General features: G+C 40.6%; 1 protein-coding gene across 3 annotated transcripts in view; it reads left to right on the forward strand.

Moving 5' to 3' along the window:
* MAPRE2 (microtubule associated protein RP/EB family member 2) overlaps positions 1–16,506 on the forward strand; it is a 145,482-nt gene that overhangs the window by 93,469 nt on the left and 35,507 nt on the right. For all 3 annotated transcript variants that reach the window (XM_034762886.1, XM_034762885.1, XM_034762887.1), the window contains one exon: positions 13,734–13,879. In XM_034762886.1, coding sequence (XP_034618777.1) covers positions 13,734–13,879 — 146 coding nt within the window. The remainder of the gene's footprint in view (positions 1–13,733; positions 13,880–16,506) is intronic.

Raw genomic sequence — 16,506 nt, forward strand, 5'->3', positions numbered from 1 at the left:
AAAAAGGAAAAATCATCTACTGTTTGAGTGCAAAACACTAAGGCCCCATTTTGTAGAATGATGAACACCCTTGGCTGTCACTGATGCCAGCTGAAATGATGGCACTCAGGTTCTGCATACACTGGAGTAATGCATATACTTCAGAAACCATTTTGACGTTTTGAGTATAAAGGAAAAACAATAGGATGACACTGTGCCTTTAGGTAAGCTTTTGAGTTCTAAATAAATATTGTAGTGAAAAGCTTCAGGTGACAATTTTTAATGGAAGGAAGAACAGCTAAGGCCACTGGAGTCTTTCTTCATTTTTCATTGCTGTTAAGGAGTGGTATTAATAGTGTATGTACTATAGAGAGACCAGCTTGTTTCCCAGTAGCTGGTTAGATGACTAGAACTAGGATGAGAAGCAGCAAAAGAAGAGGCTGCTTTTTACAGTTACACAGTATTTGTATTCATCTTGAGTCTTGGATGTGTTCTTGTCTTTGCTAAGTAGGTCGAGTGCAGCGTAGTGTCCCCTGTGCTTTCAGAATGCCTGCTGTAGTAGTGAGGTGCCAAAAGGACTGGGTTATGGATGAATTCAGCCCTGGAGAATCTAAATTTAGTCTGCAGCTCTGATAATTTAGCTTTGACAACATAGACAAGGAACACTCTCCAAATATATAAAAGCCTTGGAATTATCTTCACTTTGGGGAAGTGGGTATTTTGTCATTCTTGTTCTCTAGCCAAAAAGGTTGAATTGCATTTGATTGTTGAGTTGAATATGAAAATGTGTATCTTCAACTACGTGTGTCATTATAGCATGTCAGTCTACTGTCATAATGTTCACCTAAGGATCGAGAACATTGTAGACTGTCATTCCTCTATACCAAATGAAAAAAACTAACAGGCTTTAATGAATTGGTATCCCTAGACGTAGCAGCCTTATTTCTAAGTTATATTAGTTCAAATGGAAGGCAAACTCCATTATCATACTTTTCCCAAGGGTCAAGTTATTTTTGTACTGAGTAAAAATAGATTAGTTATAAATCTTATTTAAAACCTGTCTTGACTAAAATTGTTTTTCCTCCATGGTGTATGCACAGTTGATTGAGTTTTTTGTTATAGGGTCGCTTGTGAATGTATTGCTGTAGTGTTGGAATGTTTGTTCTAAATGAGTCATGCCAGGCTATATGAAAATAGAGAGGACTTGTATATAAATGAATTATATATGTATGTATACGTGTGTGTGTGTATAAAATAGATAATTCTCTTCCTTGTCTTTAGTGAATGCCAGTCCACATTGTAAAACAAACACACAGTTTGACATTTGGAATTTTTATACCATGCCACTTGTCTTCACCATGGTATCTGCAAAGTCTTGATCAGGAAACTTATTTCAAGTGATGAATAGCTTGGTTAATCTGCGTTTTCTTTGCTTGACTGTTGATACAGTACAAGTCCCTTCCACTCTGAGGACATTTCTGGTCACATTGCAGATAAAATTGTTGGTACTCAAACTGTTTGCTTTGGCCATGGATGCAGAGTAACATCTGAATAGGACAAAAATTAGGTCATTATAGCAAGGGTCACTTCTGGAGCTTTTGGATGTGTTGGGAGAATTTCATGCTGCATTCTGTGCTTTGGATCTTTGTCTCTCCTCACTTGTGGAGTCCCGTGGGGAAGTACTAGATCCTTTGCTGGTGAAGATTGTCTCCATCTTCTTTGAGTAGGGCAGGATGCCAGTTGCTTTAAAGGAAGTACATGTTGGTCCTCTGTTCAAAGAAAGTCTCTTGCCACAGACAATCCATCCAACTATTACCAAGTGTTTTCAGCATAATACTCCGCTTCATATTTCTCATGCAGTCCACAGGGTGCTGCTGAATGTTGTTCTCCTTGTGTCTGGAACCACACTACTTGAGACAGCCTTTCCCCTGGAGGTTATTTTGCCACAATGGAAAATCAGTGGAGGTGCTTGAGCTAAAGCTCCTTCAGTGTTAACACAAAGGGAAGTGTCAGCCAGGCTCTTCTGTGGGGAAACCAACTTTAGAATCTACTCCCCTAATACTTCCTTTGGTCTGATGCACACAAATTTGTTTACCTTCAGAGCATGCTGTAAAGACCATGTTTGAGTAGGGCCCTACCAAATTCACGGTCATGAAAAACTCATCACGGGCCGTTAAATCTGGTCCATCCCCGGTGAAATCTGGTCTTTTGTGTGCTTTTAGTCTATACTATACAAATTTAATGGGGGAGACCAGCATGTCTCAAATTGGGGGTCCTGACCCAAAAGAGAGTTGCAGGGGGGGTCGCAAGATTATTTTAGGGGGGGTCGCAGTATTGCCATCCTTACTTTTGCGCTGTCTTCAGAGCTGGGTGGCCAGAGAGAGGTGGCTGCTGACTGAGGGCCCAGCTCCACAGGCAACAGCACAGAAGTAAGGGTGGCAATACCATACCATGCCACCCTTACTTCTGCGCTGCTGCTAGAGGTGGCGCTGAGTTCAGAGCTGGGTTCCCAGCCAGCAGCCACCGCTCTCCAGCTACCCAGCTCTGAAGGCAGAGCCACTGCCAGCAGCTGAGCAGAAGTAAGGGTAGCAATACTGCAACCACCCCTACAATAACCTTGCAACCCCCTCCCCCCCACTCCTTTTTGGGTCAGGACCTCTACAATTAAAACACTGTGAAATTTCACATTTAAATAGCTGAAATCATGATATTTATTATTTTTAAAATCCTATGACTGAAATTGACCAAAATGGACTGAGAATTTGGTAGGACCCTCCTTACGAGCAAGGCTGAGGGTGGCTGGGGTGAAGTTTACTCGAGGATTCCACAAGTAGGAAGAAGTATGTTTTGCTGTCTTGTTGTTGTATACAAGAGGGGAATGTGCTGGTTTTGCTTTTAATTGATGGAAAAGGATACATAAATATTTGGGTACATGTTGATTAATGTGTTTATTTTAAGCCAAATAAATAAGATTCCTGTGTACACGCTATGAAAGCCTGTGCTGTGGGACCCTTTTAGACCAGTTCTTCCCAAACATTTGGTTGGCAGTGCAGGCAGAACTGAAACATATTTCAGTATTGTTCTCTAATCACATTGCAACCTTGCAAGGTCAAGGCTGTAATGTGACTTGAAAACATGATTAAAACATAGTTTGATCCTGTCTGCTCTGTGAAACTGAACCATGTTTTAAGGCACTACCATGCTGTATTGAGGTCCTGCTACACAGTAGACTCTCAGTGTAAGTGACTCATTAATGTCTTCCATATGATGTTTAGCATTAGAGTGCAGTGGATGTTGACAATCAGTTTTTAAGACCATTTGCAGAGCTTCATGAGGAAGCTTGCCAAGCAGCTACTCGTAAACTCTAAACAGACACCAGTTATTTTCTTTCATAGGCATTAATAGTAATTCAGCAAAAACTCACAAAGAATATTTTTAAAAGAAAGCAACCACCTTGCATATTTCTGTTAAAATTACTTGTTTCTTCTCAAACTGTCACTTTTTAAGGTAAATTGACTTTTATCCACATGAAGCTTTTTCATTACTTGTCCTTTATTAATTTAAGCTTAAAATTATCATGGATCATATTATGTCCAGAGCAAAATGCTTAAAATGAGTTTTTAGACAGGAGAAGATTTAGGAAAATCAAATTTAATATAATGAATTCAGAATAAGTATTACTAATACTGAAGTACTGAATAAGCACAGCAGGTAGTGTTGCTAGGTGTCCGGTTTTTGGCTGGGGCGGAGCTGGCAGGCTCTCCGCGGCTCCCCAGAAGTGGCGACATGTCCTTCGGCTCCTAGATGGAGGGCCAGCCAGGGGTGGGGGGGCGGCGCACTGCCCCCGCCCTGAGCGCTGGCTCCGCAGCTCCAATTGACCAGGAACCGTGGCCAATGGGAGCTGCTGGGGCGGCGTCTGCAGGCAGAGGCAGTGCACATCGTTCAGAGCCACCTGGACGCCCCTAAGCATAGAAACCAAGGGACATGTCGCTGCTTCTAGGGAATCCCCTGAGCCTACTCCTTGCACCCCCTCTTGAGCCCCAACCCCCTGCCCCAGCCCTGAGCCCCCTCTCACATCCAAACTCCTTCCAGAGCCCGCACCCCCATCCTGCACCCCCAGCCCTGAGCCCCTTCCTGCACCCAAACTCCCTCCCACAGCCTGCACCCCACACTGCTTCCCACACCCCTGCCCCAGCCCTGAGCCCCCTCCTATATCCAAACTCCCTCCCAGAACTTTCACCCCCAGCCCTGAGCCCCCTCTGACCTCTTGCCCCAGCCCAGTGAAAATGAATGAGTGAGGGTGGGGGAGAGCAAGTGACAGAGGGTGGAGGGATGGAGTGAGTGGGGGTGGGGCACGGGCAGGCCTCGGGGCAGGGGGCGGGGCAAGGGTGTTCGGTTTTGTGGGATTAGAAAGTTGGCAAGCCTAACAGCAGGATTTTTTTAACTGACTGCCTGAGGCTAACACACACTATTTAAGGAAAGACGAGTTTGAGGTCTTACAGTCCAGAATGCATTATTTCATTCAAGTGTTCAGTGGATACCTGGATTGCATCATACAAACTCTTAGACATATGAAGTTGGATTTTCGGAAGCACCTATGTGATTTAGAAGCACAAGTCTCTTTAACTTTCAATGGGACTTGTGCTCCTAAGTCACTTAAATGCTTTTGATGTGCATTTAATAACTTCTATTACTCCATGGGGACTGCATGCATTATAATAAATTCCTAAACATATGGATACATTTAGCATGACTTTTCCATGCGACTAGTGCCAAAGATGTTTTAAAAAGCATCATAAGAGCGGCATGAAGGTGCATGGGAATAGATGAAACATTCCATTAAGCCTCTTCAAAACAAAACTAAACAAAAACCACTTGCTTTTTCTCAAAATTCTTAGTAACTAAATCTTATCTAAAGATGGAAAGTTAATGCCCAACGTACTGTGTAGCCATTGAAAATAGGAACATTAAAATCATGTTCAGGGAAGTAATTTTAGAAAGTCTAAAAATATGAAACTTAAGCCTCAAGTGCTATGTAGCTCTAAAACAGTCATTGCTGTACTCTGCAGTTTTTTCTGTTCTCACCGAAACTATGATGTCATGCATGCTCATTACAAGATGCTTCTTTTTGACCCATCAGTGAACACACAAGGTGTGTCCCTTCCCATCAATGTTAACACCCATAATTTTTATGAACTGAAGTGTTTAATGACTAATATATACAGAATTAATGCTGGGCTTTCATTTTAATGCGTTACTTTGTGTGTTCAGTGCCCATTTTCTTCTCCCAATAAAGCATGAGGATTATCAATCTTAAATTTTGCATTTACATGGTCAGATTGTCACAACTTCATTGTTATAACTTGCAGGAGTTTGCATCTAATTTCATTGTTTTTTTAAATTTAAGGATTAGCTGAAAAATCTTTAAAGAAAAAACCTCTTAAGTATCCAATTTATTAGTGGAATATGTGGAGATACTTAGGCACAGATTTTTAAAGCCATGTAAGCATTGCTATGCTCAGTGTTGTAATACCTAACTGATTTAGAAGCCTCAGTCTCTTTTCAGAATGGATTTAGACACATAGGACCCATCAACTGTCAATGGATTTTAAGGCTCCTGAGTGCCTAAATCCATTTAAAAATAGATTTAGGGTCTTAAATGAGTTAGGCACAGCAACACCTAAATACCTCTAAAAAATCTGGACCTTTCTAAAGTGCCTAAGTCCCATATTCAGACAGACACTGACCTAATTTTAGGTTCCCAAAAAATCATTGGGATTCACAAAGCCTGAGTTAGGTACCTTGCTCCCTTTACAATAAATGGGGAGAGAAGGGTGTCTCAGACTAAGACTCACAAAAAGCCAGCACGCTGGGTGGCTTCTCGCCTAAGCTAGCCTGAAGGAGGCCACGCTGAAGGGTGTGTCCTAAGCCATGTCCCTCTCTGGAGATCTGTGCCTCCCTCTGCTTGGAATTCTCAGCTGCAAACCCTCTCTTGGAGTTTGACCCTTATGTCTCTTTAGCAAGAAGCGGGGAGGGAGAGGAATTCCCTCATAACTTTCAGTTCAGGGCTTAGGATACTCACCTGGGATGTGGGAACCCTTAGTCCAGGTCCCCTCTGTCTGAGGTGGAGAAGTGATTTGAACTGGCATCTACCACTTCTTAGGTGAGTGCCCTAACCAGTGGGCTATGGGATATTCTGATATGGGCATACCTTAGTCTCTCCTGTTGAGGCTGTCCCACTCATTAAAAACTCATTGAAGCAGAGGGACTGGATCAAAGGTCATCCAAGTCCCAGGGGAGCAGGGTGGATTTGATTTCAATCAAATTGATTTAATTGAGGCAGAAGAGTGGAGATTTTATGGATTTCAGTGGGATCTGATTCTGAGAATTAGGAGTCTAAAGTGCCTGTTAGGTTTCTAAGTCCTCTTGTGAATCTAGCCCTTAAGAACCTGTCTTTCACTGCAAATCAATGGGACTTAGGCTCTGAAGTCTCTTAAACACATTAAAAAATGTTGCCTCTAAACTACATTTTAGAACAAATCAAATCAGTTCTTTCTTTATTTGTTTAGTTACCAGTTCAGGATCGAGTTTCTGTTGCCATAGTTTTGACATCAGTTAATAACTTCTTTGCATTCCCCTGCAGTGCTGTTCTAATCTGAGAAGTGACACAGTAAACAGACCCTGTGGGGTGCTGTGATGTCCTCAGTATGAGAGTTAAAAGGTGTTTTCTCTGCCAATCCTGCACCTTAGAATGGGATCTGAAAGTAAAGCAGGTTTCTTGCATATTGTACATTACCATAGAGCCCTGCAATTATGCAGATATCAGCTTTATATCTGTGGATATCCACATCTGTGGATGCAGCTATCCGCCGACCATGTTTGCGGATCAGATGCGGACACAAATTTTGTATGTGTGCAGGGCTCTAATCATCATTAGTAATAGAGATTCTGTAGGCAAAATCATACCCTGAGTAACGTCTGTGGAAGCCTACTGTCTTCAGTAGGTTTGCACCGGAGTGACTAATTTTTAACTTGGTGCTAAGGAGTTAATATATGAAAAGAGTTGCAAAACGGTCTTGTTTTCATTAACAACTGACTTCATCACCTCTTCTTTGCATCACTACCCAAACTTACCTCTTTTTAAAACTATCCAGCAAGCCCCAAGATCTCCAAAGCATCACCAGCTATCTTACCCAATCATCAAAAATATCTAGGTCCATTAAAAAAAATTTCTTCAGGTACACAATCTCCTTAATAAAACGAATATTATTTGCTTAACTAACACATGACACTCAAATTTAGACTTACTCCTGTATTCCAGGGGTCGTCAACCTCTGGCACGCGTCTCACCAGGGTAAGTACCCTGGCAGGCTGGGCCAGTTTGTTTACCTGCCGCGTCAGCAGGTTCAGCCGATTGCGGCTCCCACTGGCTGCGGTTCGCCGCTCTGGGCCAACGGGGGTGGTGGGAAGCCGTGGCCAGCACATCCCTTGGCCTGCACCGCTTCCCGCAGCCCCCATTGGCCTGGGACAGCGAACCGCAGCCAGTGGGAGCCACGATCGGCTGAACCTGCCGATGCGGCAGGTAAACAAACTGGCCCGGCCTGCCAGGGTGCTTACCCAGGCGAGCCACATGCCAGAAGTTGCCGACCCCTGGAATATTCCATTATCTTTTCGGGCCTGCTTTGTCTTTGAAATATCCTTTGCCTTTATAATAAACACAATCATTACAACCACATGTCATTTTCAGTTTCAGGACACTGGTGTATTACCAGGCATTTCATGCCCAGTGGATATCCCACTCTCAAGGATTTTGTGAGAGTCTGTCAGTAGTGTTGTCAGGAGGAGGAATTTCTGGCTGACATATCAGAACTCTGGGCAGCAAAGCCCAGACCCTGTTTAACCCCTGTAATCCTCTAAGGCTGGAAACTTGAAGAGGGAGATGCAACAGTATTGGGAGGACAGAACCACTGGGATAGTCAAGAACTGGCAGGGATTCCATGCATGGACGTGCGCTAGTATTATAAGAATATTGGGCCATTAGGAGATGGTCAGAACCTGTTAATATACAACATGAGGTAAAGGGTCTCTCAGTGGGGAGAGGAGTTGACCTGGCTTCTGCTGCAGAGGATGAAAAATGACGAAGTGTTTGGCTTATATCAAGGACATTTTGTATAAAAATAACTAGGTTGTTTTTATCAATAAAACTATCATCGCCACATGTGCAAACCTAATAAAAAAATACTATTGTATAATTGTGCAGGAGTTAGGTGACTGATTTCCACTTCCAACTGGAATTATTTAGAGAAGCGAATCAAGAGCTGCATAAATTTTTGAACAGTAAAGTTGCAAGGTGCCATTTCATTTGGGAAACTAATGAGCAACTTTGTAAATTCCTTCCTGGATATGGTTCTCATTTTCAACCATTTCTCCACTGTTCCTGCTCCTTTAGCTATCAGTCTCTCAATGTTTCCATTGTGAACTCTGGATTTATATTGACTATTTAATAATAATAATAATTGCACCAAGGCTCCCATTCAGTGCTTGGATACCATGGTGATAATCCTTCACTCTCTAATGCAGCTAAGCTGTATGTGAATCATATTAAACAACAGCAGCTCATGTCCAGTTGTGTTAGTGAAAGTGAGTGATGTATTCATTGTCTGTTTGAAATGCCACAAATCCCAGGACACAAGATTCTGGGCCATATTAAAGATCAGAAGGCTCCAGCCTCCAGGTGTTGAGCAGAAAGAGTGCAGATTGTTTCTCAGGAGAAAAAAAAGGGCAAGATGGGACCTGGATGCACTGTGCTGAAGACAAAGAAAACTTGAGTTATCAAGAAAATGAATGTGTGCAACTTTGAAAACATTATTAAGAACTACCACAATCAGCAGCAAACGTCAGCCTTAACTTTGCATATACTGAAACGTTTTAATTAAAATGTAATCATTTGACACTTTTACAATCAGCAGTTTCTTCTTCCATGCCTTTACTCTGCCACAGACGCCAGTTGCCTCCCTTACTACGGTTGTAGTCATCCTAGTTAGCATTGTGGGTGTAGTCTTGTTATTTACATTTGAGGCATGCTGTGTAGTAATCTCTATGCAGGAAACCAAGAAAAAGCCCTCAGTGTAAAGGGCTTGGTGGCAGAGCAACTCAGCACACATACTTCCACACCCAAGTTATGAAGACTTAGTGATGTTCAGCTTTTAGATCTTAATCACAATGGAATTTTCTCTCTTGGAGGGAAGGAAAATATTATTCATAAGCCTCCCGTGGGCCAGAAGCAGTAATACTTTGGCATGTTAGCCTGATTCAGGACTATAGAAACCATCAATTGTAACTTCACTGTATGGGGAACTAGTTATTTTCTTCTAAATATAAATACTTAAAACAAATCAACTTCAAGTGTCTTTCTGCCAGCTGTATACAACAACAGAAGTAGGCAATACTGCTGGGTATAAAAAATAGTTGCTATGCCACTTAATTTTAAAATGGGTATAGAATTTCTACATACTAATTGGGTCAAAAGTAGTGACTATTCATGTGTAATCAGCACAGCCATGCTTGCAAATGCTTTCTGTGAGCTAGCCTCAGAATATTAAAGAAGTCAATGACCAGATCAATATGCCAGAAAAACAACTAATATAAGATTTACATAGAAATTCAGAATTGATTTTAATAATTGTTAAAAACCCTTTCTTATTCTGTTCCAGCGTTGGTGCATCTACAAAATTCGGTAACCTCTCTCTATTGCTATATTGCTGATTATAATTTCTTTTTTTTTTTTTAAAGTTGAGTCCCTGGTAATATTTTCAAAAAATAAGATGTGGAGGGAAATATAGTAGGGGGTAGATGGAGGCAGATTAACCATGAGAGATGATAGTTCTGATGTGGTTGTGGCTGGACAGAGACAGACTAACCATGAGAGACAGTTCTAGTGTGGTTGTTGCTGTACTGTTTCCAACATCCACTTTTTTGCTTTGTAAACTAGAGCAGAGAAGGTAAAGTTTTAAAATAAAGTAAAATGACAAGTGGTAAATCTGCTGCAGAAACCTTGTTCATGTAAATTACATAATAGCTATAATAGTTTTTTTTTTTTTAATACAGTTTCATTATTAGAATTTTCAGCTGCATTAAAGGGACACAGTTAACTTAAACTAGTCAATTTGAGAGTTAATACTTGGCTTCTTTTATCTGCCACTGTGTCCCTTGCCACGTTTTGTGATTATTATTATTTTTTAATTTCTCACCCCTGGCTGTGCCAAAACTCTCCAACATTGTGGGAAAGTGACTAAACTAACTAAGCACAAAATACCAAAGATTATTATTTGGTCCAACACTGTGCTGGGAAGCAAAGGAACATAGGATGCATCCTTACTTCCTGTATTATCCGGCAAGATAGCAGCATTCACAGTGCTCAGGATATGGGCCCTAGCTATGTATGAGATTTCTTCTTGACACTTGTCCTGACACATGTTTTGAGCTCTGACACCTCTCTCCTTTCTAGAGTTCCTAAAATACGTCAGCTGGTGATTGTGACTTGATGTGAGTTAGTCTTTGATGTCAAATTTGGCTCATCCTTCTCCACTTTTATATTTGTTACTGTAATGAAACTTACTGTAGAGGAAGTGTTCTGGCAGCAAGCTGTGTTGTTATCGGAGATCACAGTTCAGGTCAGTACTGTAAAGTGGATATACTCAGTGTTTCTGGCATTTGGGTATTGCACAGAACCAGAACCTCCTATTGGCTGATATGAAATACAAGAAAAACAACTACCAACATGAGAGGGAGAAGAGAGCACGGGGAAGCGTCATCACCAGGGTTTCAAACTTAGTAAGCTACTGCCTAGAGGGATGCAAAAGGAATTTGTTACCAGCAGAAACAATAAAAGATGACTTTGCAAACACATGTATACTTACAAAATGACAGCTATAGATAAAATGGTGAGAACCTCAGCACTGAATATCTTTAACACAAGCGGTTCTGCAGTGAGTATTCAGGGACTCTTGGCAATTACCTAGGTATTCGAGTATAAGCTTATATGTGGGGAAAGGGTCGGGGGAGAGAGTTTGGCGCAAACTCCCTTTATACCATGAATCAGTTACACAATTGACCCCTTAGATTGAACAAAGCGATCACTCTATATCTAACCTATCAGTCCACATCCTCAAAGGAAACCTGCACAACACTTTTAAAAGACGCCCTAGGAGCTTAAATTCATAACTTTGCTAGACACTAAAAATCATGGTTTTAATAAAGACACTGGATTTAGGTTTTATTTCAACAGTCTGTAACCCACTAGCCCTCTCCTCTTTTTTTTGTCCTATGGCTGCAGGGGTTTTAGAGGGCTACTTCACCTTGAATGTTCCCTTAGAATACGTGCTAACTACTTATGCTAAACTATCTGTTGAATCTAGTATTTAGCTGTGTTGCTCTTAGTACATTTCCCAGACCTGAAGAAGAGCTCTGTGTAGCTCGAAAGCGTGTCTCTCTCATCAACAGAAACTGGTCCAATAAAAAATATTACCTCACCCACCTTGTCTCTCTAATATCCTGGGATTGACATGGCTAGGACAACACTGAATACTAAATAAATCCACATAGTAATAAATAATATAGTATAATCAAGTCAAGCCATTCAGTACTGTATCACTCTACTCATCTTCCCTTTCAGCAGTAATATTTCACATACTTTCTATTGGTGGGCATTTATTTACTAGTTCCCATGCAATATAAATGTAGGCTCTGTGCAATTAGTTTGCTTTACAAAGCTTTCTGTATGATGATGCATTATCTGAGGTTTTTAACTTGCCACAAGGCTCCTGTTCTACAGGGATTCTTTATTTTACATCTTAAGCATACCAAAGCCATCGCAAATAGCTAAATAAAAGGTGTCTTTGGAAATTCAAATCCTTTCTGTAAACTCCACCTGCAAAGTCAGTAGGTGTAAATATATCTCATAAGAAATGCTGTGCAAAGAGGGTATTAAAAATGGCAGCAGTTTCTAGCACTGAGTCTTGGCTGTTGTCACAGCCTTGACAATAAGTCACATGAAAGCCTCATTTGTAGCTTATGTAACTCGTTTTCCTGTGACTCTAGCTCAAACTGTTTTATTTTTTCTTTTCTGGAAGATGGTCTCTGCCTCCCTTCATATGATGGTTGACTGAGTATAGAGGATAATGGGCCCTCCAGAACATGTTTGAGGCATATTGATAGAAAAGTGTGGTAGAGTTTCAACTGTTGCTATCTGTGCTGTATCTGTCCTGTAGATAAATAGAGGATAATCTAGGATCAAACACATCTGTCACCTTGTAAGACTACAAACAATTTCTAAAACTTTGATTAAAAAAGAATATTTGTGTGACACTGAGCCAAATTGTTAAAAGCAGATACCCAAGTTGTGCCTGTTAGACCTGCCCCATACATCAGTTGATTGCACAAAACAGCCCTTTTGATAAATACTATTTGCACAAAAAGTTTAAAAACTTATTGTGCAAATAGTTTTTAATGTGCAATTATTTGACTTTCATACACAGATATATAGGTGGTTGAGCCTATGCACATCTGAAAATTGACCTTAAATATGCTAATACAGTGGAATACTCTCCCATGGTAGAGGACATCATTGTTCCACAAAGAATCTGAGTTGTTTTCTCTTCAACCCCCCCCCCCATGCCCTAATTTCCCCTCCCCACATTTTTAGCACATCACCAAAATGTCATGACATTTTCATGTCTCGTTAGTAAAGATTCCCCCCTTCCCCAATGATGGTGCTGCTGTGACATAAGGACCTTTTAAGGGAAAGGTCACTAGGTGTAACAAAGTGCTACCTATATATTCCTAGTTAATTCACCTTTTTATTTTATTTTTTTAATTTTCCTGCATATTTGTGTAGTTGCACATTTTTATCCCGTCTGGCTAGCATCTAAATTCAATGAACCCTCATGCTAAATTTAGTAACGCTGTTTTGTGAAAGAATTAAAACTGGCAGCAGTAAGAAGAGCCCAATATCTGAACGCTTGGGGCAATGAGATGACTCTGAGTGTCTCCTTAGCCAAATGTTTACATTTTGAGCTTTAGAGATGAAAAATTGCAGGATTTTGTTTTGGGGAAGGGGGAGCGGGGGGGGGGGGGGGGGGGGGGGGGGAGAAATGGCCTTAGATGCCATAATTCTGAAACTCTTTTTTCCAGCCTGTATTTATGTCACTTTGCATTCTCTCATTTTTGCTCTCTCATTTTAAGCCTCTACTTGAGGGCACTGAATAGGATTGGCTGCGAACTGAGCAAGCTACCTTATATCAATGCCATTGATTTCTTTGGTTCCAGGAAACACACATATTTTCCCTTGATCCAACTTTGGGAAGCTGTAGGGGTCTGAAGACACTTATTAGGTGGCTTCCATTTAAACTGAGCTAGGGACTTTACTTGCTGTGCAGGCAGCCCTACTGTGTATAGGGATTCTACAACGCCAGTTGTAAATGGAAGAATGATTTACTTTGCCTCAGTCACGGTCATCCTTTAGATGTTACACGACAGTGCTTGGTGCATCCAGACTGAATGAAAATAATATAGATATTAATAGGCCACTTACACTATTCAACATTGTAGTGGACAGATAGGCGTTGGGTACATGGCACTAGAAATGAATTACAGCAGTAGCTATTAAGCATGGTTACTTTCTTTTCTGACTATAAATGCCACTTAGTTATAGCTGGGTGCATCAAGATTAATGTCAATGCATTTTCTTGTTATAGGAGCAGCTTACTGCCAGTTCATGGACATGTTGTTCCCAGGGTGCATTAGCTTGAAGAAAGTAAAATTTCAGGCAAAGCTGGAGCATGAGTACATTCACAATTTCAAACTTCTGCAAGCATCATTTAAAAGAATGAATGTGGATAAGGTACGTTTTTAATATTTAAATAATTGTAATGTTTTACAAAACAATTTTCTATACTGCATAGTGTACAATGGACATTGGGAACCAAAATGATAATAACCAGATCCAGTTTTTCAACCTCTAAAGCCTGAATTAGAGATCCCAGTTCTGTATTTAGATGCTCTCACTGGCATTTTGACATCTAAAAATGGTTATTTGGGTACAAAGGCAGAAAATGTGTAAACAGGAACCCTTAGTGCTCAAGGTGAAAAACTGGGCCCAAAATAGTTAGTTGTCAATAATTTTAAAATTACCACTCATTAGGTCCCCAAGTTCACAAGAGGGCTTCATGATAAAATGCTATCCATTGGAAGATCCTTAAAATGAATAAATACTGGGATCCTCATAAGGTGAGGGGAAAACTCAAGATCATGTGTGGTGACACTCAGAATTCCCAATAGAAGTAAACAACAAGCATTCTGTATCTATCGTTGTACTGAATACTACTTACTCACGGTAGGATATGAAGAGTTGCACATTTTTAACTATTGGAACAACTTTCCAAATGATGGAACCATGTTGCTTGGTAAGTCATTAAATCAAGATTGGATGTCTTTCTTTAAATAAATAAACAAACAAACTACCTCAACCACAAGATATGGGTTTGATGCTTCTATGGCCTGTTATGAAGGAGTTCCGAGAAGATGATCCTATTAGTCCCTTTGGCCTTAAAACATATGAAACCATGCAATCTATCCAGAATTTACCTTTGAACATTACCTATAAACAAATCAAACAACGCCCTGCCTATCTTAAATGTAGAAAACATATAAAATGTGTAATCAGCATTTTCTCCAAGCAGGTCGACTTTCCTAGCAAAATAGACATTGACAAATGAAGCTTTTTTTTCAATATTTGTTCTTTGTGGTGTTTAGTCTCTCACCTGTTGTGCATTATTTGTTCTGTAAAGCTAACTATGTCTTTACCTTTCCTTTCCCTGACTTTAATCAATCATGTTGACCCATCCTCTGTGTTCTCCAGGCTACTTCCCTTTGATACAATCAGGTGTATATTCTGTGTGCAGATAGGATCCTATCACACGTTTTATCAGACTAAATTTGAAGTGGTATAAGATTAACTGTTTCTCAACATGAATTTGCCCAGTTTGTGTAAGCAGTAGCAACATGAGAAACTAAACTGAATAAGTTTAAAATGCTGTTATGTTTCAGTTTTGCATGTACAAAACATCTATATTTGTAAAGGTTTATCTTCATTGGTGAAGAATTCACAAGATATTGATTCAGAAGAGACTTTCTCTGTCTCCATTATAGCTCATTAAAACTCCATGGGCAGTTTCCCGAACTCTTGCATGTAAACAAACCATTCTATATACAGCATGTGTGGAAGGTGGGGTGGGAATGATCAGATTAGTACCTCAGTATTAGAATGAGTGTGTATTTCAAAAATATAGATGAGTTTGAACTCCATTGTGGCTTTTAAATCCATTGCTTCACTACAGAGGCAGGGTGGAGGGTGCCAGGGCATAGCAGTGTTGGTTGGTGACAATCTTCTTGCGCAGGACACAGGTGGGCAGAATGCTTCTGAGGATTTTGTAGGAGTGCACCAAGGAGCAGCTTCTTTCCCTTTTGGAGACGTACAGTATCGTGGGCACCCCACTTTAAGAAAGATGTGGACAAATTGGAGAGAGTCCAGAGGGGAGCACAAAAAAAAAAAAAAAAAACAATGTAAAACAATGTAAAACGTTAGAGCCTGTAAGTCCAGTCAGTCCTATTTCTTATTCAGCCAATCGCTCAGACAAACAAGTTTGTTTACATTTGTAGGCGATAATGATGAGGAAAGGTTGAAAGAATTGGGCGTGTTTAGTTTAGAGAAGAGAGGCTGAAGGAGGACGACATAAGTCTTTAAATATGAAAAAGGTTATTATAAAGAGAATGGTGATCAGTTGTATTCCTGGCCACTGGGGGTAGAACAAGAAGTAATTGAATAAATGTCCAGCAAGGGAGATTGAGATTAGCTATTAGAGAGAACTTTGTAACAGTAAGTATAGTTAAGAACTGGAATAGGTTTTCAAGGGGTTGTGGAATCCTCATCGCTGGAGGTTTTTAAGAACAGGTTAGAGAAACACCTGCCAGGGATGGTTTAGGTTTACTTAATCCTGCCTCAGGACAGGGGGAGCAATTAGATGATACCTTGAGGTCTCTTCCAGCCCTACACTTCTATGATTCTGTAAGCCTTTTGCAGACATACCTACCACTAACGGTGCTTACATAGGTTTGTCTAATGAGAACACTTGAGATTCTGTTTCCCCACCACACAGGGCAGTGTGAAAGAGGATTTCCTGTGTTCTGACAGCTCCTTGCACATCTACTCAGAGCAAGCCAGATTCTGACCCTTTGCTTTTTGAAGAAATTGTTCATTTTTAGGACATACATCTAATCGCATGAAATATGTTAACTAAAATCTCCAACAGACTCCCCATTACTACTTGTTAAAGATGACAGTCGTTTCAGACTGGCTACATGCAACCCAGTTGTCACTCAAAGCTAAAAGGAGCATATCTGAGGAAGAACAGTTGTAAAGGCTTATGTACAATGGTAGAGATCTGCACAGGCCTAATTTTAAAGTCCATC

Source organism: Trachemys scripta, chromosome 2 (assembly GCF_013100865.1).
Source record: "Trachemys scripta elegans isolate TJP31775 chromosome 2, CAS_Tse_1.0, whole genome shotgun sequence".
Taxonomy (NCBI): domain Eukaryota; kingdom Metazoa; phylum Chordata; order Testudines; family Emydidae; genus Trachemys; species Trachemys scripta.